Here is a 19,414-nt window from a genome sequence, read left to right as displayed (position 1 = left end):
ATTGACAACCACCAATCCTGAGACTTATCCTCATTTACTGAGACTTGGTCACTGGCTCGTGGTCATTTCCGCCCTGTCATCCCTCTCAGTGACTTCCCTATCTGCATGGTCAGCCCATCCAACACTCTGACCGTTCAGTGCCTTGGCCTCAGGTGACCAAAGGCTTTTTTGTCCTCTTCTCAGGTACTAGCTCCCATGGACACACCCAGGGCCTTGTCATCCCCAGAAGCCATTCAACCTGCAAGCACTTTCTCAAATACTGCCCAGAACAGTGCTTCCCTCCCAGGGCGCCACTGGCCCATGAAACTCTTTACATTATGTAACACCTGCTCTCCTTCCTTCCACAACCAAACAGAACATTGAATGAGTGAAGATGTACGAAAAGCCTTTGTAAGCTGCACAGGGCTGCACAAATGGGAGGCACCGTTTTGGGGTAGAACTGCTGGTCTGAAGGTTGGGGTGTGCTGAGGGTGAGGCAGGAAAGGAGCACAGCAGGACTGTCTGATGGGAGTGGAAACAACCCGGGAAGGGGGTGGCCGGGGTGCTTGGGCACTGAGATCAGAAGCCAGAGGTGCCGGACACCCTTGCCTGATGGAAGGTCCAGCGATGATGCTCATGAAAGCCACTGCTGGCTTCGGACAACGGAGAAGTGCGCCCAGAAGTGAGGCACACGATTACCCTAAGAATCACCTCTCACTGCGGGGTGAGACCACTTAAAGAGAGGTTTGCCTCTCCAACCCAGAGGACAGCCTGGAAGTCAAATCTAGACATTTGAAGGGAGCCTGCTCACTGTGTTAATGTAGCCAGGAGAGCCTGCGCCTGCAGGGGACCAGTGCCTGCAGCTCTGGTCCTGCAGAACCTGGAGCAGCTGGGCTTTGTCAGTGCCCCTCCAGCCCTGCCAGGCAGAAGGAGACCTGAGCAGGGGGGTCCCAGAGTCTGCCTTTCCAAGGCAAGCCTGTCCCATAGTGGAACCAGATGTCATCCTGGCTCATGACACCACTGACTACCCTTGCTTCAACTCCATGCTTCTGGTTCCAATGTATCTTCCCATGGACGTTGTCCAGCTGAGCCAACTGCGTCCTCCACCAGTGTTTTTAAGTGTAAAGGGGCTTGTGAACCAGTCTCGTGTGTTGGTGACATTGCTTCTGGGCCAATGGAGCCTGGCAGCTGAGGGACAGAAGAGGGTGAGCATTGTAAGGAAGGACAACAGGGAGAGAGAAGAGGAGAGGGGTGATCTGAGTCATTGGGGAGCTAATGAGAAAGAATCCTATTCGTTCTTGTATTCATTCAACATGCATTTAAATGTCCAAAATGTGCAGGGAACTGCTAGAGACACAACAGTAAACAAAACAGAGCCTGCTTTGGGGGAAGACTCATTCTCATGGGAGACAGGCAATTACAAGGCAGCTAAAATGTAGAGCATGAGAGACTTCATCCCAAAACTGAAGAGAGAAATTGATGTAAATTAACACCTGCAGGATGCTGTGGTATCAGCTGTAAACGGCCCTAAGTATGCATCCACCTGTGCTCCCTCTGCCTGAAACAGCCTTCCCTTCTTTTGTCTGTGAAAAGCTCCAACTTGTACGTTAGCGCCTAGTTTGTCTCGCCTCCTCCAGTGCGCCTTCCCTGACTCCCCACCCCGTGGGACTTAGCTATCTGTTTTAGACGCTCCTGTGCCAGCAGAAATGTACTAACCGATATCATAGCATCTTACGCTGCACTATAATTAGCAATTTACTCATGTCTCCTCCAAGATGGCTAATCGGTAATATTTGCTGAGCATTTACTACGTGCCAGACCTTTTCTCAATCATGTGACATAAACACTACCTCCCCTACTTAGAAGTGAGACAACCGAAGCTCATTGTAGTTAAGAAATTTGCTCAGGCACCCAACCTGGGACCCCGCTCCAGAGAGAAGGAGCAAAAAACTTCCGGACAAACAGCTAAAGAGTCAGAGACGCAGATCCCGCTGCTCTCATGACGTGTGAACTGCTCAGTGAGAAAGACGGCTCCTGGCCTCATGACAGCGTCCACTCTGCAAAGTATGTGAATGCTGGGCCGCTGTGTTGCACGCCTGAAACATATAGTAACATGTGCCGATTATAATGAAAAATGAATTCAACTTTAAAATACAAAATAAAAATGATTATTTTTAAAAATTGGTGAGAGCCCTGACTGGTGTGGCTCAGGGTTGGGCATTGGCCCGCAAACTGAAAGGTCGCTGGTTTGATTCCGGGTGGGGGCACATGCCTGGGTTGTGAGTCAGGCCCCCAGTCAGGGGCGTGCACGAGGCAACCCATCGATGTTTCTCTGGCGCATAGATGTTTCTCTCCCTCTCTCCCTCCCTTCCTCTCTCTCTAAAAATAAATAAATAAAATCTTTTTTTTAAATCATGACGGTGAAGGCAGAGGAACTAGAAGGTACTGGCCAGCTCTGACTTCGTAGGGTTTTCTAGCCTTAAGAAACACCACCAGCAGATGTCCCTTCAGGGACGGCCCTGCTCGCTTGAGGAGGTGCCAGGTGGCTTCCAACTTCTCATGGGACAGCGCGCCCCTCCAGCACACCAGTGGCAGGGTGGATTCTCCTATTCGGTCCTTGGTCTACAAATGAGTTCCATCATTATGCGGAAGATGTGTTCCCTTTACTGTTATTGCTGAGGAAACTAAGGCACAATCCCATGAGTATCGTACAGCGCAGATGAAATCTGAGCGAAAATAAGTTAATATCAACAGACATGCCTCTAGCATTCACAGAGGATTTACTATAGTCCGTGAATGCTTGAAGTTCATGCTCTTGTTTTATCACACCCATGATGCAGGCAAAGCAAGGGTCCTCTTATTTTCAAAAGAATCAGACCGAAAACTTTAACTAGTGTACTCATGGAGGGTGGATACATCTACATCTGGAATACAATAAGTGGGCAAAGATTTTTTAAAAAACAAAGATTCATGATTTGGAGTAACATTTTTGTTTTCCTGTTAGATTATTTCGTAGTGAATGTAAACCTTGGAGCTGGGGAACTAACCCACTTCAAACACTATGAAAGAGTGGTTTATTGATTTCATTTTACTGTGTTTTTTTATCCTCACCCAAGGACGTGCTTATTGATTTTAGAGAGATGGAAAAGGAAGGAAAGAGAGGAGGAGAGAAACATCAGTTGGTTGCCTCTCACAGGCACCCCGACCGGGGACTGGGATCAAACCCACAACCTGGGCATGTGCCCTGACCAGGAATCAAACCCATAACCTTTTGGTTTACCGGATGATGTTCCAACCAACTGAGCCACACCAGCCAGGGCTCATTTTACTGTTTTTTTTTTTTCTTTTTAACAATTTAGTGATAAAGGTTGATGTTTATTTTTAAAAGGAAATTGAGAGACTTGCCTCAAAGTCAGGAGCTATAAGTGGGGAAGCCAGGTCTGTGTGTCTCCAAAGCTAGGAGTTTCCCCAGGCAGGGCGGCCTCCTGGACCTGCAGGCCGGAGGCAGGGTGGTCACTCCTTCCCCGTGGTCCTCCCAGCAACACTGGACTCAACACTGCTGGAAAGCCTATTAAGATGTACCCGCCCAGGGCCAGACTCAGAGTAAGTGCTCCATCAATGACTGATGGATAAATGAATGAGCAAAGGAGTGGGGACTCTGAGGAGACCTGGGAGGCCAGGACTTCACTCCTGAGGCTAAAAGGGCCCTTTGTGTAATCCTCAAAGCTGAGACCTCACAATGCCAGACCCAGCTGCTCAGTTTCCTGGGGCAGCTGCTGGAAACCCCTCTCCCTCCCATCCCAGACCTTGGCAGGTCCAGCTTCCTGTCTCTCTTGCTACTGCCCCCCTGTGGCCACCGCCAGATGTCTCTGGGAAAGGAGCCATGAGTGAGTCACCCACCGTTCAGGGACAAGGAAAGGAAACTGTTGTGTAGCAAGCAGCTCCTACAGACCTCACCTGGGAGCCTACATGCCCAGCTTGAAGAGCCAGAGAGAGGAGGACGGGGGAGGGAGGAGGAACAGGGGACTCTTAGGAGACAGCAGCTGTGGGCCTCAGTCTCCACTCTGTCCCTAGCTTTGTGACCTTGGACAAGTCACTTCCCTCTTTGGGCCTCAGTTTCCACCTCTGAACAACAAAAGAGGTGGGTGTGATGCTCATGAAGTCCTTCTATGGCTGGACTTCTGATACCCACAAGCTGGGGCCCATAAGGTGGCAGCTGGTGGCCAGAGAGGAACAGCCTCCGGGACCAGGTGCTCAGGTAGCTGACGTGGGGTACACACAGGCCCAGGGAGGAGGGGTCAGCTAGACACACACAGATGAGAGCTTTGATATTGCTTCCAAACTCCGGGTCAGCTGGCAGGGGAGGAAGGGGGCGAACAGCAGTACCGGATATTCTAAATGCCCACTGGGGTCCTGAGGGCTCCCTGGGGACCAGTCTTCCTACACTGCCACGGCCCAGCTCTGCTGGGGCAGAATGGACTTAAGCAAGTCACCTCATCTCTCTCAGTTTCTTCATGTCCAAAATAGGGGCATTTATGGTCATACCTTCTTTGAAATCTACTTCTCAGGGAGATAAAAGGTATAGAATTGCCCTGAAAGGTTCACAGCCTGAGTAGGTGAGTGACTGGCCTGTTTCTCTGCAGGCCTCATGCTTTGGTTTCTGTACTGGTCCCTCCCCAGCCAGCCGCATCAAGAAGGACCCAAGGCCACATGCCAGATGAGCGGGTCTGTTTGGCCCATGGGTAGTTGACCTTCCAAGGGGGAGCTTGTAACATTTTCTTCTCCACAGTTTTCTGCCTCTCCTGTCACAGTCCCATGACCCGTCCCTTTGACTTTGGAAAGGGTCACTCCCCTCTGCTGGGTACCTCCCCTCAGGCTTAGTCAAGGGAAGTATCCATGCTGGTAAGAATGCCTCCAAAGGGCCCTGCCCTGGAGTGGAATTGGGGGCGTGATGAGACACGCAGCAGCAGCAGCAGCTCGGTGGAGCAGAGAGGTGAGCAGCGGGGGATGGTTGCTCTCTCCCATCCCATATCCTGTAAATCTAGTCCAGCTGCTTCCCCCACCCACCGTCTGCACCAGCAGCTGGCCTCTCCTCCTTTCCCAGCATTGCAGGAGGGTGCAGTCATCCTGCCCTCCCGAGGCTGGGAGCCCAGCGTGTCCTTGACCCCTCCCTCTCCTCCCTGTCCTTGTGCCACCCAAGGCCAGTCCATCCTAACTCACTAATCTAAATCAGGCCCCTGTCATCTCCCTCCTGGGCTGTTGGCGGACACCTCCTTAACTACCTCCAGATTCACATGTCTCCATTCCGCCCTTCTGACCACCAGCTGCACTGCACCCTCTGTCTCAAACGCGTGGCACTCTGCCCGTTTCCTACAGGAAAGCTCCCCCTAGACTTGTGGGAGAGTCCTGTGGGAGAATTTGCTCCCTTGGGAACATGAACTTAACCCTCTGGCCATGCCTTTGCCCAGTGTGAAATCTTCTCCAGCACAAATCCTATTATCTTTTAAGATCCAACTCAAAGGTCACCACCTCCTTCCTCTTCAATTGTTGGCTGACGCTTCCCTGACACCATTAGGAAAATGCTGTTAAAACTCTGCTTTGTGTTAAACTAATCCACTTAGCCTCAGGGACAAGAATTGGGGTCTAGCCCTGACTGGTGTGGCTCAGTGGGTTGGGCATCGTCCCACAGATCGAAAGGTCACTGATTCGACACCCAGTCAGGGCACATGCCTGGGTTGTGGGCCAGGTCCCCAGTTGGGGGTGCACGAGAAGCAACGGGTCAATGTTTCTCTCACACATCGATGTTTCCCTCTCTTCTCCTCTCTCCAAAATAAATAAATATCTCTTTAAACGAGAATTGGGGTCCCCACGGCACTTTGTGTTGGGACTTGAATGCTAGTTAGTGTCTTTTCCCTGCCAGCTGCTGCTGCAGGTTTGAAAGCCAACACCCTCTGCTCCCATATTAGTTCAGAGGCCCCAGCTGCCCCTTAGAGCTTAATTAAAAATAACTATTTTTAACAGTAGTCTACAGTCTGGAAAACCTTTTATTTTCTAGTGACTTATTTTATCCTCACAACCACCTATGAAGGGCTACAGTTTCCACTTTAACGATGGGAATGCAAGGAGGGGCACCTTGCCCGAGGCTCTAGGTAGGCAGTGGCGGAGCCCCAAGACTGGGTTTCCTGATCTCAAAGCCTGCCCAGGCCAAAGGTCTAGTTAGAAGTGAGCTGGGCTGGGCCTTCCTCTGGCCCAGAATAATTAACAGGTGATTGGGGAAAGGGTCCATTTTTGTCCTAATGGGCAGGGCCTATTCTGGAAGCCAAGGATTGCCAAAGAGATGGGCAGCACCCTTAAAGGAAAGCCCACAAGGGGAGGGGGAGGGAACTCAGACAAGGCAACAAGAATTGGTGACAAGGGGCTTCTGCAGCTCAGAAGGCTGCGTGGTGAAATGGGAGGGGCCTGCTGTGGTCTGGCAATAGCAACCCACCCCGTCTGTCAGTGTCCCTGCCAGACCTCTGTGAGCATGTGAAGTGTGAAGGATCGGGGACATCTGGGTCCCAGAAGAAGGCAAAAGAGATGTCCCCACATCAGAGCAGCCGTGGAAAGTTCCCGTGGCAACAGCTAGCCAGTCCAGCATCTGTCCTTGGGCCCAGTTGGGATGGGGGAGGAAGGGGATACCGAGGAGCAGTTATCAAGAGGAACACATGCCTCTGACCCTCAAGGGGATTATGGAAATGGTACAGGCTTGAAGGTGACCCACCACCAAATTTCAGCCACCTCCCCACCCACCACACTGGGATAGGTGGGAATGGGAGCGGTGGGCAAAGCCTGGGTCGTGGAGGACGTGGGAGACGGACAGAGACCGAGAGCCTGGAGGAGTTAAGGGCTGGGGGGAGGGCATGGTGAGACAAAGCTGAGCCGAGCGCTATGGGTAAGGGCAGCTTGAGGAAAGGAGGTGCAGCTAAGGAATGAATGAGGGAGAGACGGCAGATTGGGGGATGGCAGGGAAGTGAGGGTTGGGAACTGGCCAAAGGAAGCAGAATTTTTCCTTTTATGAGGGAAGGCACAAGAGGGCCACTCCCTATTCCAGTGATTCCCCCAGGGCACCCAGACCGGAGCTCTTAGCTGGGGGAATTCCCAGAGCAACGGGCAGAAAACCAAGGGCCCAAAGTACCACATCCTTATGCTGGAAGGGCCCAGAGCAGGCCCTGGGAGGCCAAGCAGACCTACCCACAGGCTTCCTGTTCCCCGGCCCAGGTGCGAGCTGTCCTCGAGCCCTGGGGGAAAGGAGGGATGCTGTCGCCCAGTTCCAGCCTCCCTTGGCTCACCTCCACACACTGGCCCATAATCAGGAGCGCATCCCATGGTTTGGGACCTGGCCCCCCCCACCCCCAGTCTTGGCCAATGCTAATGTGGGTGCATGGGTGTGATGGAGAGAGGGGCCAAATGACCTATGATGGGCGTGAGGATTACCTGCCAGGGCACCCCAGAGAGAGGGTCCTCAGAGTGGCCCAGGTCCCCAGTGTCCTGGCCCTCCCCAGTATACCCCTTGGGTTCCTGGCTCTTTTTCTCCCTGATCTGATTCAGCAATTTCAGAAACCTGCAGCTCAGCATAGCTACTTCCTGAGTGGGAAAGGAAGAGGGGGTGCTTGGGGGAACTTCCTAGCCTGAGAGTCCGTTATGCAAACGAAGGAAACAGGCCCTAGAAATGGAACTGAGAAGCCCCAAGTGGCCAAAGTGAGAGTCAACAAACACCCTCTGGGAGTCCAGGGAGGCCAGGCTGTGTCGCCTCCCGTAAGTGCAGTCCGCTTTCCCCCAGACACAGAACCCTGCCTGCCTCCTAGCCTGAATCCCTCTTCCGGAAACCGGAGTTCACCGTCAGCATGCGCTTTGAGCAACACGAACAGCATAAGCTGGCTTCCTCAGGAGGAACAACAGTCCACAGAATTGGGATGCCAACTCCACACTCTGGCCCTCCACCAACTTGTACTTGCTCCTCCCAGCCCCTTCTCCAGAAACAGAATAATCCTTTCCTACAGCACCCCCCAACCCCTAGCATCGCCTCTCTGCCTAGGAGGACATTCTTCATCAGGTCTCACTGCTCTCCCTCTTGCTGTAGAAAGCGAGTACACAAGAGACTTTATAAATGTTGGCTGAATGTGTGGTCCTTGTTGCATCCCCAGCCAGCCCTGCCTCCACCCCACACTACCCCACAGCTGAATGAAATGAGCTGATACACTCACAGCCCTTTAACAGCAAGTGGCACATTGTGAAGTCACACGGTGCTACATAAGCACTTGCTGCCCATCGCAGCCCCTTCTGGATGGAGCCTGCAGGCCCTCTCCCCTGTACTAGTAACACTTCTGACCCAGCCTGGTCACACCTCTTCCTGCCCCCTAGGGGATTCCCAGGGTATCAAGAAGCCCCTCAGGATGGACTCCCTAAAGTATAGCCTAAGGGAATCTGGGTCTTCTTGGGAAATCTTGCCAGTGAACAGGTCAGGGTCAGTGGGGTAGGGTCCAAGATTTGGGGCACTAAATAGTGGGGGGAGCCAAGGTCTGGAGCAAATGTGGGGCCAGGGCGCCACCTAGTGGCTCCCTTACCTCCACAACCCAGAAGCATCATGATCTGGGGGTAGGAAGGGTCCTCCCCTCCCTCGAGAGTGAAATAACTTTTGAGTGCCAAATTCTGGACAGACATTTTGCTTACATTGCTTTATTTAATGTCTCCCCAAGCCCTTCAATCCCCTTTTATGAGGATAAGAAACACAAGGTTCCTGGAAATTAATTTGCCCGAGATTACTCAGCCTGGATTTGAGCCCAGGGCTCGGATGCCAAAACCCACGCTCATTTGTCTACATCATGCAAGGGTGCAGGCAAGGCTGCTGTAAGCAAATGGGGTGTTCCAGCCCCTGGAAGCAAATGAGGTGTTCCAGCCCAGAGGGCCTGAATTGTTGGGAGGGCGAAGAGAAGGGAAATGAGTATATGGGAGAAGGCAAGTACCAGTGCCTATGAGGTGGTGGAAGAGTGTATCCCTGCCCTTAGAAACCACCCCAGGTGACAGAGACCCAGCCAACATCACAGCTCCAGAAGCTCTTTACTGGGATCTGAGTTCACAGTTCCAATGGGGAGGTGAAGCCAAGTGAGGAGCCAGAGTAAGAAGGGGACTTCACCCCTGGGGACAGCTGCTTCCAAATCTAATAAAACCCCAGGGAAAGCCCAGATTCTGGGCCTCCAGCCAGCAACTCTCGAACCCCAGAGGGCACGGGTCAGGGGGTGGGGCCTGGGGCCGCACACACAAGAGGCAGGAAACTCTTTGGTTTCAGAACAGAATGCTATCCCCCACCTCAGCCCACCCCATCTCCCCATAAAAGAAGCTTCTCCCCCATCCCCTTTCATATTCGGCGCGAAGACACAATCAGACTGCCAAGGGTCCCAGCCCAGGGCCCTGGACACATGTGTACATTTCCACAGACAGCAAGGCAGGTCCAGCTAAGGCCTTTTTCTATAGACAGTGGCATCAGTGCAAGGCTGGGTGATTTCACTCTCCACTGTGAAGGACATTCAAGGACACCAACCAAGCCAGGAGAGATGGCAGTTTTTAACAGTCCCCAGGGGCCAGAGAACAGCAGGCCTCAGCCCCTTCGGTGGTAGCTGCGCTCCTCCCTGGGCCCCACAACTCTGGGGTTCCGCCAGTGTTTGTCTTTCTTCCCGGACCTGTGGGGAGGGGGGCAGGAAGAGGCCTTTAGAGAATAATACCACGTGCTAAAAAAGGGTTCCCTGAGGAGAAGGGGGCCCTGTTTCTCCTAAGGCAGCCAACATGGAGAGCCACCACCAGTTACATTGATGGCCAGACCTAGTCTCCCAGAATGAAGGCCCCTGCTGGGCAGGCAAGAAGGTGGAAACAACTCCCTTACCCCTGGGCCAAGAGGATGTAGGCAGGACCGGACAATGGGGAAGAGAAATCCCCCCCCCCGCGCAAAGGGGACCGCCTTTCGGGGGAGCATGGGCAGCTTCCTGCCCTTAAAGGAAGACAGGAATGTATCTGGATGCCTTCTTAAGAGAAGCCAAAAGGGACTAAAAGTGGGGATAAGGACCCATACTGAAAGGCCCTGGAATCAGGACCCTTGCTCCTTCACACACAGCCCCCACCTCTCCCCTTCTCCTCTGTCCCACCAGACCCAGCACCCCCACAGCTGCCCACCTCTTCTTCAGTGCTTTGTCTCCAAAGAAGTGGCTGAAGATGAAGTCCTCAAAGTCATCCACCTCATCGTCATCACCCGTCTGTCTCACCGCCACCTCCTCTAGGCTGTCCTCCAAGGCATCCACAAAGTCCCGAAAGCGGAGGCGGTCGTGGCGGAAGATGCCATCCTCACCAAAGTAAGCTGGTGAGAGGGGTAGCTCCTCCGTCAGCTGCCCAGCCCAGGGCAGCCGCGCCAGGTATGCCCTCAGCAGAGAGGCCATCTCCTGCTGCCGCACTGGGGCTAGCTCAACGCCAAACAAGGCCAGACCCTCCTGTCGGGCACACTCGTGCACGCCTGAACAGCCCTGGGGTGCCCGGTACTTGTGCCTCAATAGCTCTGCCCAGAATGGCTGGGGGTCATGTCTGTCTTTAGACCCTTCCTTCCACTGAGGGTGCTTCTGCTTTTCTCCAGAAGAGTGGAGGCTCCCACTTTTCCTGGGGGACTCCTTGGGGCCCTGTCGCTTACCATCCTTCTTGCCCGACTCCTCTGCCCTTGGCTTGCCCTCCTTCCATTTCCCTGCCAGCTCCACGTCCTCCTCACCCCTCCAGCTCTTCTTCCTTTCCCAGCCAGGCTCCTCCTTTTTATGTTTCCAGTGCTCAGCCTTCCGGTCCTGCTGCCCATCCCGCCACTTCTCCTTTCTACTCCCCTCTCTGGAACCCTGGAAGCGGGGCTCCTGACGCCAGGCTTCTGAGGCATTGGTAGGGACCCCAGTGTCCTGGCCCCAGTTCCCCAGGCCCTGCAGCTTCTGGGCCAGCCTGTGGCCCAGTTCAGCAAGGCCAGGGTGAGCTGGGTCCCCTTGGCCTGCATCCCTCAAGCTCCGCTCCAGGTCCTGCTGCACAGACCCCAGGAGCCGCCGCTGCCTCTCCAACTCTTGCCTTAATGCCTGGGCCTCAGCCTCCAGCTGTTCTTTCTGCTCTAGGAAGCCAGTGCCCTCCCCCCAAGTGCCTTGCTCCTTGGTGACCTTGCCACCTTGTGGGCCTCTGCCCCAGCTGAGGCACACCCCATCTGTCCCCCGAATGCAGTCAGCCTCTAGCCCCTGGAGGCGGGCCCGCAGCTGCTGCAGCTCTGACTCCAGGGCCCTCTGGAAGGCCTTGCCCTGCTGCAGGGCCCCTCGGAGCTGGGCATTTTCCTCTTCTAGCCCTTTGGGCTGGTGCATCAGGCTCCGAAGCTCTTCCTTCTGGGCCTGGAATGGTGTAGAGATGGAGGGTACCACAGGAGGGTATTTTCAGGATGAGTCCAGTGTCTTCTACCCCAATTCTATTCCAGTATAGTGGCAGGTGGCCCAAGGCCCTTTTATGGCCTGGGACACTCAGAGGATTTGGTTCTAGTCCCCCTCTACCATCCTCAACCTGCACCAGATTCTGGGGTCCCCAGATTCAATCACAGGCCCCAGCTTCTATGTCCATATATAAGCACACACTTCAATTCACCTAAGGATAGCCAACATGTGGCTTTCATTGCCTAGTTTCCACCTCCTGTGCCCAGAACAGACGTTACTAATTGATCACAGTCCTTCTTTCCCATTGCGCCTTGGAATGTTCTTCAAATCCTCCACCCAATGCTCGGAGCAGACCATACCAATCAGTCAGAGGTGGCATGCCACATGAAACAGGTATGCCAGCCCTGGCCTAATCTTTAGCATGAGAGATATGAGCAGAGAACTAGGAAAGTGACCTCACTATAGTGGAAAACAGAGAGGGTTAAGGTATGTGGGTAAACGGGAAGGTTTTTTTTTGAGGGAAGACAGTGGGACAGACACTTGACCTAAGGAGGTACCCCACTGCTTCCTGCTTGTGCCTACCTGAAGCTGGGCCTGCAGCAGGCGGATATCCTGGTTCTCCTTGGCCAGCTTGTCCAGCAGAAGGGCCATGTTCTGCAGGCTGGGGACGCTGTCGGGGGGCGCTGAGGCCTGCAGCTGCTGCCTTAGCCCATCCTGAGGGCAAAGAAGCCAATTATCCTACCCTGTCCCACAGCCCAGGCAGCCCTGAACACCCCCGACCAGGCCGGCACACTGAGGGACACGTTCACACAAACCTGCCCCTCCCCCACAGCATCCAGCCTCTGGGAGTCCACTGTGGCATCTGGAAAGACCTGCAGCTCCACTTCCTCCACAGGCCCTGTGACAAAGTGAAGTCCTGAAACTGGCCCCAAGGCACACAGAACCCTCTCCTCACACACACACAGGGTCACCGTCCTGCCCTGGACCCACCCCTGACTGAGAGGTCCAGCCAGGTAAAGAGCCAAGGGTTGCTCTGAACAGCTGACAAAGCATAACTGAGCAATAAATGTACAGCCCCCAGCACCTCTACTTCTGACCCAAATTACTGCCCCCATCAGCCTCCCTCAGGGCTGGGAGGGGACAGACACCAACAAGCCAGGGCCCTCCCCACTCACCGCTCTCCAACTCCGAGAGGCCACCTGAGGATGGAGACAGAGCAGCCTGGTGAGACCCTCAGAGGAGGGCGCGGGGTGAGGTGAAGGGCAGGAGGACAGGAGGGGCCAGGGTAGAGGCTCAGGGCCCCAAGAGGGGAGGCACCACTCACCAGAGAAGAGGAGGATCCCTAGGCCCAGCAGAACCAGGGCCCCGAGGAGGCACATGTTGAGGGAGATGCCCAGCTCCCCGCTTACACCCTGGCCTCTGGCCTCGTCCTCCATACCCAGGGGCACCGCAGGCTGAGGAGTGCTGGGCTCCCGGCCCCGCCGTCTCCGCAGACCCTCCACGTCCATGTCAGTGTCATCCTCGCTGCTGGTGCAGTGGGCCTCCTCCCTGATCCACGCTGGAGGAAGGGATGGGGACAAGGCAGTGAGGCAACTGGAGAATTGGGTCATGGGAAGAGAGGAATGTGGGGGAAGGCACAGGGAGGCCCCCAGCCCTGATCACAGAGAGGGGCCTGTCTGCCTGAGTGTCAGTGACCACCCCTGCCCAGTCTGGAGATGGGAGACTGGTCCTTTCAGTCTGCAAACTACAAGGGCAGCTTCATCCTAAAAGCACCCTCCTTCCTCCCATCACCTCCTATAGGATGCCTCCCATCGAGCTCCTATAGCTACTGCCTATATGGCGTCAGAGTTATGGCATCAGCCCTAACTCTGGCCACTCCTGTTCATTCCCTCTCTGGCTCCGCCTGGTCCTAAAAGTGGTTGTCTCCTGACACCACTTCTGTTCTCTGCCCTTCTCACTGCACACACAGTCCCCCACTGTCTCTGCCCCACCGCCAACGGCCCCCAGAGCAGAGGAATCTGTCCCACCTGACCTGGCCTCCCTAGAGGTCCAGGTCCAGAGGTCTGCCTGCCCCCTGGTCATTCCTACCTGGATATCCTGTGGGGACCAAATACTCAACACACTGCCCCCCAAACTGGTTCTATTCTGGTGTCACCCCAATTCAGGGAAAGGCACACTGCGACCATCTAGCCAAAGCCTTCACGTTGCATCCAGACAATTGGACACTTAAACATCTTGACGTTGCAAGCCTTGTATGTGCCGTGGTTCAGGTCTCCGTTGGCTTTGCCCAACCACTTCAGTGGCCCCCTAAACAGCCCAAGGCCCTGGCCTCTCCCTCCACCCTGTCACCTTCAACACAGATGAGTTCATATGCTCCTCTGCCGCAAAGCTCAGACACAGCCTCCGCAGCCCAGGACAGGAGGCCCCCAGCCCTTTGCTGCCACTGCAGCCTGGGCCCGGCTTCCTCCCCCACCTACCAGAAAGCCTGCTCTTTGCTCCAGGCTCCACTAAAACGTCACCTCCGTTGTCACCTTCTCTAACCACTCCTGCCTCTCCTTTCCCCTCAACCTCCCTCAACCTGGCCCCAGACTCAGCCCCTCCCCCTCCTGTGGGAGCAGCTTAATTACACGTCCCTTTGCACAGGCCATGACTGTCCGCTCTTCCTCCTCCCCCACGCAAACAGTTAACACGCGGTAAGGACTCAGGGAGTGAGAGTTGAATCTAGAGGCAAGAAAAGAGGAGGTCCCGTGGCAAGAAGAAGAGTCAACTAGACCTGGGCACTGCCACTTTTCATCTGTGTGACCTTGGTCAAGTCACCTAACCTCTCTGAGCCTCAGGGAGAGGTGGTGAGGACTCCCTGGTACAATCGAAGGAAGCACCAAGCTACTAAGTCCTGGCACCTGGCCCTGAGCTGTGCTCAGCAGTGATGGCCATTCCCACAACCATACCTTCTGGAAGGATAACGCCAAAGCGAGACAAGGAGGACTCTCACCTGCTTTGGGGGATGAGGGCAGACTCTGTTCTGAGCTCTGATCCTCCAGGTCCTGTGTCTCTGGTCCCAGCTCCGCCACCACAGGGGTCTCCTCCAAGTCTCCCTGGGCCACTGTGTCTCCTGAGCCGGGGCACTCCACACCGTGACCATCACCTTCCAGGGTACCCTGATTGAGACACAGCTGTGAGCAGCTCCCGGCCCTCCCCACTTCCTTCCCTTTCCTCAGTGAAGGTCCTCACCTTGGCCTCAGTCTCCTCTGGCAGAATGGGACCAGACTGGGAGCTTTCGCTCTGGCAGAGGGTCTCTGTAGTAAGAGAAAAGGCCCAGGGAAAACCCCACAAGTAAACTTCCCACACCGCCCTCGCACTCCTGCAGGCCTCAACTGGTTGGAAGAGGCAGGAAAAAAACCAGGATGGAATGAGGGGAGAATATCTTAAACTGAGATTAATGTGGAAAGTAAGACTACCTAGCTTCCCTTCCCCTGATGAAACTGGAACCCTAGAACATGCAAGAGAGATGGGTGCATCCCACCTTCAGCAAGGGCCTTTTACCTTCTCCATCCAAGGTCCCAGCTAGTTCTTCACCATCTGCCTTGGAGGAGCTCCAAGGGGTCTGGGGAGCTCTCTGAGGGTCTGGGTCCATCCCGGACTCTGAGCCCAGGGTCTCCACAGGCAGGCTCTGGGGGAAGGGGAGCAAGTAGGAGGTGCTCCAGAGGAAGGACAACAGGACAAACCAGAGTCCCTAGGACCAGCTGTGCTGCTCAGGGACCCCAACCCACAAGTCACAGAAATACAGCACGCTGAGTAGTGAGCTGATCCAAAGCGAGGCGGGGCGAGGGGTCTGCTGGCACTACAACGTCACAGTCATTCGTGCTTGGCCCTCCCTAACCTCACTTGCAGCTCTGAGGAACTTGCAGAGGCTCAGTTCTGCTTAACGAAGAAGCACCACTGGACCAAGGCACTGGGCACCAAACAAAGCTGCCCCCCACCTAGAAGCTGGGTCCACAGAGCCTGGGTCTCCCTCCCCTCCAAGATCCTCAGCACTTCCCTCCCTCCCCACAAATGACCAGTTACTGGTTGCAAGGTGGGAGGATGGCAAGAGAACAAAGCCCCCTGGGTACCTAAGGGTCACAGTCAGGTCCTCCACAGGCTTCCCTGCAAGTGCCCTCACAGCAGTTGGCACGCCCACTTCAATCACATCTTCTAAGCTTTTCTGGCTTTTCCCACTCCCCCCACTTACAGCCCTCTCCCAGTCGCTGCTTGCAGAAGCCCAGCCCGCTGCATCTGCCCTCACCTATCCACCGGTGCTGCAAGCCTGGCTGTCCGGCTCGGCCTCTTCTCCCTCTCCATGTGCACTCCTCCTCAGCGGGCCCATCGCCTGCTTACCCTGTCCTTGGCTCCCGCCACCCCTCCAAAAATAATTCCTGGCCTTAGAATGTTTCTTTGTAATTCTGAAATCACTTTTTTCTCATGGCCACCTCTACAAGGCAAGAATCACAACCCACCCTTTTCACAGGGGAAGACAGCAAGGTACAATGCACAAGTGTCCACAAGCCACCCCAGGGCTCTGAGAGCAGAGGGTCCACCCTCTCCTACTGGTGAGCCCCAGTCCGTGCGTCCTGCTTCAGCGTCACCCCTGAGGTCGACTTCTTCCCCCCAGAACTGGGTTCCTCCAGGGCACTCAAGCTCCACGTGCCTAACTCCAGCTCCTTGCCTTCACTCCTGTCAGTTCTAACACACCAAGCCACTGGGGCTTAGATCCCTTTAGAAACTTTCTCCAGCCACTCAGTCCTCCATCCGGCCAGCCCCTCCACCCTTCTCAGTGGCTTCAGGAGCACAGGAGTCCACTGGGTCTGGGCCCCACCAACTACTACCTGGACTATGGGATTTTTAAAACACCCTCTGTCTGTGCCCACCCCCAGCCCACAGAGGCTCCGCCCTCTGCCCAGGCAAGGAGCATCCTGACTCCTTCAGACTCAGAGCCCTCAGCGATTTCCCAGCAGGATGACCCCTGAACCCCCGAGCCAGGCCCATCAGAGGCTGTCTCCCTGAGAGGCCAGGCTCCGCCCCGGGTCTCACTCCAGCACTCTGCCCCATGCCACAGCCGCACCCAATGGGCCTCCTCATCGTCTCCCCAGAATAGCTTTCCCGCTATGCCTCAGACTCTCTGCTCAGGCTGGCCGCCCTACCAGAATTTCTTTCTGACTTTCTCAGTCTGACTTTCTTTCTTTCTTTCTCACGGCTCACCACCACAGACGGTTCCCTACTTTCTCAAGTCCCAGCACCTGACTCGTGGGACCTGACTTTCTTCCCCTGACCCTGGAGTCCCTTTCACAGGTGGCAGGAGGTGCAGTAGATGACCATCAAGACCAAGGAAGGGACAGACCCAGGAAGCAGCCCAGCCCTGCAGGAATCCCCCTCCATGAGGTTCCCAGGCCTGCTTTTCCTACCTCTGAGCCAGCAAGCATCCAGCGGTTGTCCGAATCTGGGCAGGAGGCCATAGTTGCTGAGGTCCTTGAAGCTGCTGGGGCTGCCACCTGCAGAGAAAAGCTTCAGCACCCCTTCAGGAGAGGCAGGGTGCAGGGAGCAGCCTTGGCTGGGCTCTGAGGCTTAAGGGCTGGGCAGCAGCTTCCAGACCAGGCTGGTTCCAGTCCTCCTGACCCTAAGACTTCCGACTCTGCTGGGCAGTATTTGTCTTGCAAATCAGAACCTGTGGGAGGCCAGAGAAGCTTGCCTGTCCCAAGGACCAACAGCGCTTTGGGAAACTGAACTGACCTTGAAAGGTCAAGTCGAATCAGAGGGCTGGAAAGGCTTTGGGGAATAACTGAGCCAACTGTCTCATGCTATCTATGGTCAGGGCACACGGAGGCCATAAAGTTGCTGATCTAACTTGCAAAGACGAATGGCGAAAAAGAGTGAGGAAAACAACCCAGTCCTTCCTTTACCCCAGCAGGCTTCCCCACAATCACTGCCTCCTCTCCCAAGGCTAGGAAGAGACGACTTCACTGCCTCCTTCAGCCCTAAGTCTCCCATTCACCCACCCACCGTAAGTCCTTCATACAGTCTAGTTCAGGGGCACTCAACACGGGCTGCACACTGAAATCACCTGAGACTCTGATTCAATTGTGATCAGGGGCAGGTGCTGCCAGGGATGTTTTTTAAAGCCTCCCAGACGGTTCTCACCTGCAGCCAGGGTCGGGAGTCTGAAAGTGCCTTTAATTGCTCTTCTGTCACCCTCGCTCTCCAGCTCAAATTCTGTTCCCTTCTGAGTAACCCCCAAGTTTCATCTAAGGGAACTCAAAGCTGATTGGGGAAAGGGCTTTATGGCAACTGTCATGTATAAAGCCTTCACAGTTTTCAAAGCACGGACAGAAACCAAGGCTGTGGTCCTGCCCAGGCCGATCTGCTCTGACTTGGCAGGGTGGGGGTGGGAAGTCCCTCCAGCTTCCGAAGTCTGGCACTAAGGCGGGTAAATAGGGAAGGACCTACCCCTTCGGCTAAGGCCCAGAGTGCCCTTCAGAGTGCTCCCTCAGCTGGGCAGCTGCAGCTGGAATCTGGCTGGCGTGAAGGTGGAGGAATAGAGGGGCTGACCCCCCAGAGTCTTAAGCTATGATCCTTCAGAGGAGGATAAAAACTTCTTATTCGGGGGCTAGAGGAGTGGCACGTGGGAAAGGGCTCTGTAAGGAAACTGTGGGGGACGGGAGTGAGGCTGGGAGGACGGATGGCAGTCCTACCTTGGGAAACCACATGCTGCTCCCTTACATGTGAGTGGGTGTAAGGCACACAGTGGGTCTTCAAGATCCAAGCCCACAATAGATGGACACCTCAGTGTCTTTCCCTATGCCTATGTCTGCCAGACGCACACACCCATCCCACAAGGAGACAGGAGGATGGCTGCAATGACTCCCCATACCAAGTCCCACAGCCCCGCCCCCGCCGCCAACCAGGCCTCCATGGGCCTCCAAAGAGCCCTCACTGCGCAGCCTTCTGCTCTCAGGCCCCTCCTCTGCTGCTCTGTCACCATCTCCCATCCCCAGTTCCTGTGTGACTGTTAACAGGTGGTAGCAGGAAGGAAGTGGCAGCAGCTTGGGCTGAAGTCCCTGTTTATCCCTGGCTGCATACAGCCTGCTCAGGTCCTCCAGAACCAAGCACTATGGTAACCAGCTTGTGATGTCAGACCATTGTCTCCATGGAAACCAGCAGAGGTATTTGGGTCAACAAGACAAACACTTCTGAGACCCAAACAGGAGACAGTGCTGGAACCGTTGCACGCAGGGTTCTAAGCCCTGGTACCTCTCTTGGTTGGATTCACCCAAGATTCCAAAAGAACCCCCTGTTCTCCCAAGTCAACATCTCGTTGCCTTATTAGGAAGTTCCTTCTGCTGTCTAACCTCTACCCTTCACCTCTGTCCTTTCAGATCTCTTTTTTATCATGGATCTCTAGGAAGAAAACCTACCACCACCCCCTCCTCCACTACCCCCTCTCTTCATTCAGGCAGAAATCAACAAAAGCACCCTTTAAGGACTCAGAGATTTCTGCTATTTCTACAAGACAGCTAAAGGGGGAGCTCTCCCACTCTGTTCAAAGATGGGAAGTCTGGTCTAGCTAATGTCAACCCCTCTGAGTTGTTCCCCCAAAGCTCTAAAGCAAAGGACTTAGGGCCACAAGTACTTGCCTAGGGGACCCGGAGCAAGTTCCTGTTTTAGCAAAAGCAGCCCATGTCCCCTTTCCCCTGTTCCAGCAGTGACAGCAGCTGTGCAGACACTCTGTGGAGCACAACCCTTTGCGTTCGGCCCTTCCTCTCCGTTACCCTCCCTCCCACAGCAGATCTGCGAACCCTCTCTGCGCTGGGGCATTACCTGATCCACCTCTGGCTTCAGTCTTCAGCTGAACTTGTTGCGGCCTCCCCTGGTTCCCAGCCCCTGAAAGCAGGGTGGTCACGTGACCCAAGACTGACCAATGGGAAGTCAACTTCCCTGAG

The 19,414-nt window shown here is 54.9% G+C and overlaps 1 protein-coding gene across 2 annotated transcripts; it reads right to left on the bottom strand.

Annotated features, from left to right (window-relative positions):
- Positions 1 to 8,665: 8,665 nt before the first annotated feature.
- PBXIP1 (PBX homeobox interacting protein 1) lies at positions 8,666 to 19,379 on the bottom strand. 2 transcript variants are annotated; one of them, XM_024573595.3, is made up of 11 exons: positions 19,293 to 19,379; positions 16,883 to 16,969; positions 14,985 to 15,111; positions 14,673 to 14,737; positions 14,434 to 14,599; positions 12,766 to 12,999; positions 12,617 to 12,640; positions 12,257 to 12,339; positions 12,024 to 12,155; positions 10,183 to 11,405; positions 8,666 to 9,695 (listed from the first exon to the last, which is right to left on the bottom strand). In XM_024573595.3, the coding sequence occupies exons 2-11, from the start codon at positions 16,931 to 16,933 to the stop codon at positions 9,614 to 9,616; spliced, it is 2,187 nt and encodes a 728-aa protein (XP_024429363.2). In that variant the 5' UTR covers positions 16,934 to 16,969; positions 19,293 to 19,379; the 3' UTR covers positions 8,666 to 9,613. The 2 variants fall into 2 exon arrangements, with proteins under 2 accessions (XP_024429363.2, XP_045060210.2); XM_045204275.2 differs by having other exon boundaries at positions 16,883 to 17,142; positions 19,293 to 19,375.
- Between the last annotated feature and the right edge of the window lie 35 nt (positions 19,380 to 19,414).

The sequence above is a fragment of the Desmodus rotundus genome, chromosome 12, assembly GCF_022682495.2.
Source record: "Desmodus rotundus isolate HL8 chromosome 12, HLdesRot8A.1, whole genome shotgun sequence".
NCBI classification, from domain to species: domain Eukaryota; kingdom Metazoa; phylum Chordata; class Mammalia; order Chiroptera; family Phyllostomidae; genus Desmodus; species Desmodus rotundus.
This window is presented reverse-complemented; position numbering and strand designations above follow the sequence as displayed.

Coding starts and splice junctions, on each gene's coding strand:
- PBXIP1 (XM_024573595.3), bottom strand. CDS start 16,933: ATGGCCTCCTGCCCAGATTCGGACAACCGCTGGATGCTTGCTGGCTCA. Junction 14,600..14,672: donor CAGAGGAGACTGAGGCCAAG/GTGAGGACCTTC, acceptor TGTCTCAATCAG/GGTACCCTGGAAGGTGATGG. Junction 11,406..12,023: donor TGCTGCAGGCCCAGCTTCAG/GTAGGCACAAGC, acceptor ACACCATTCCAG/GCCCAGAAGGAAGAGCTTCG.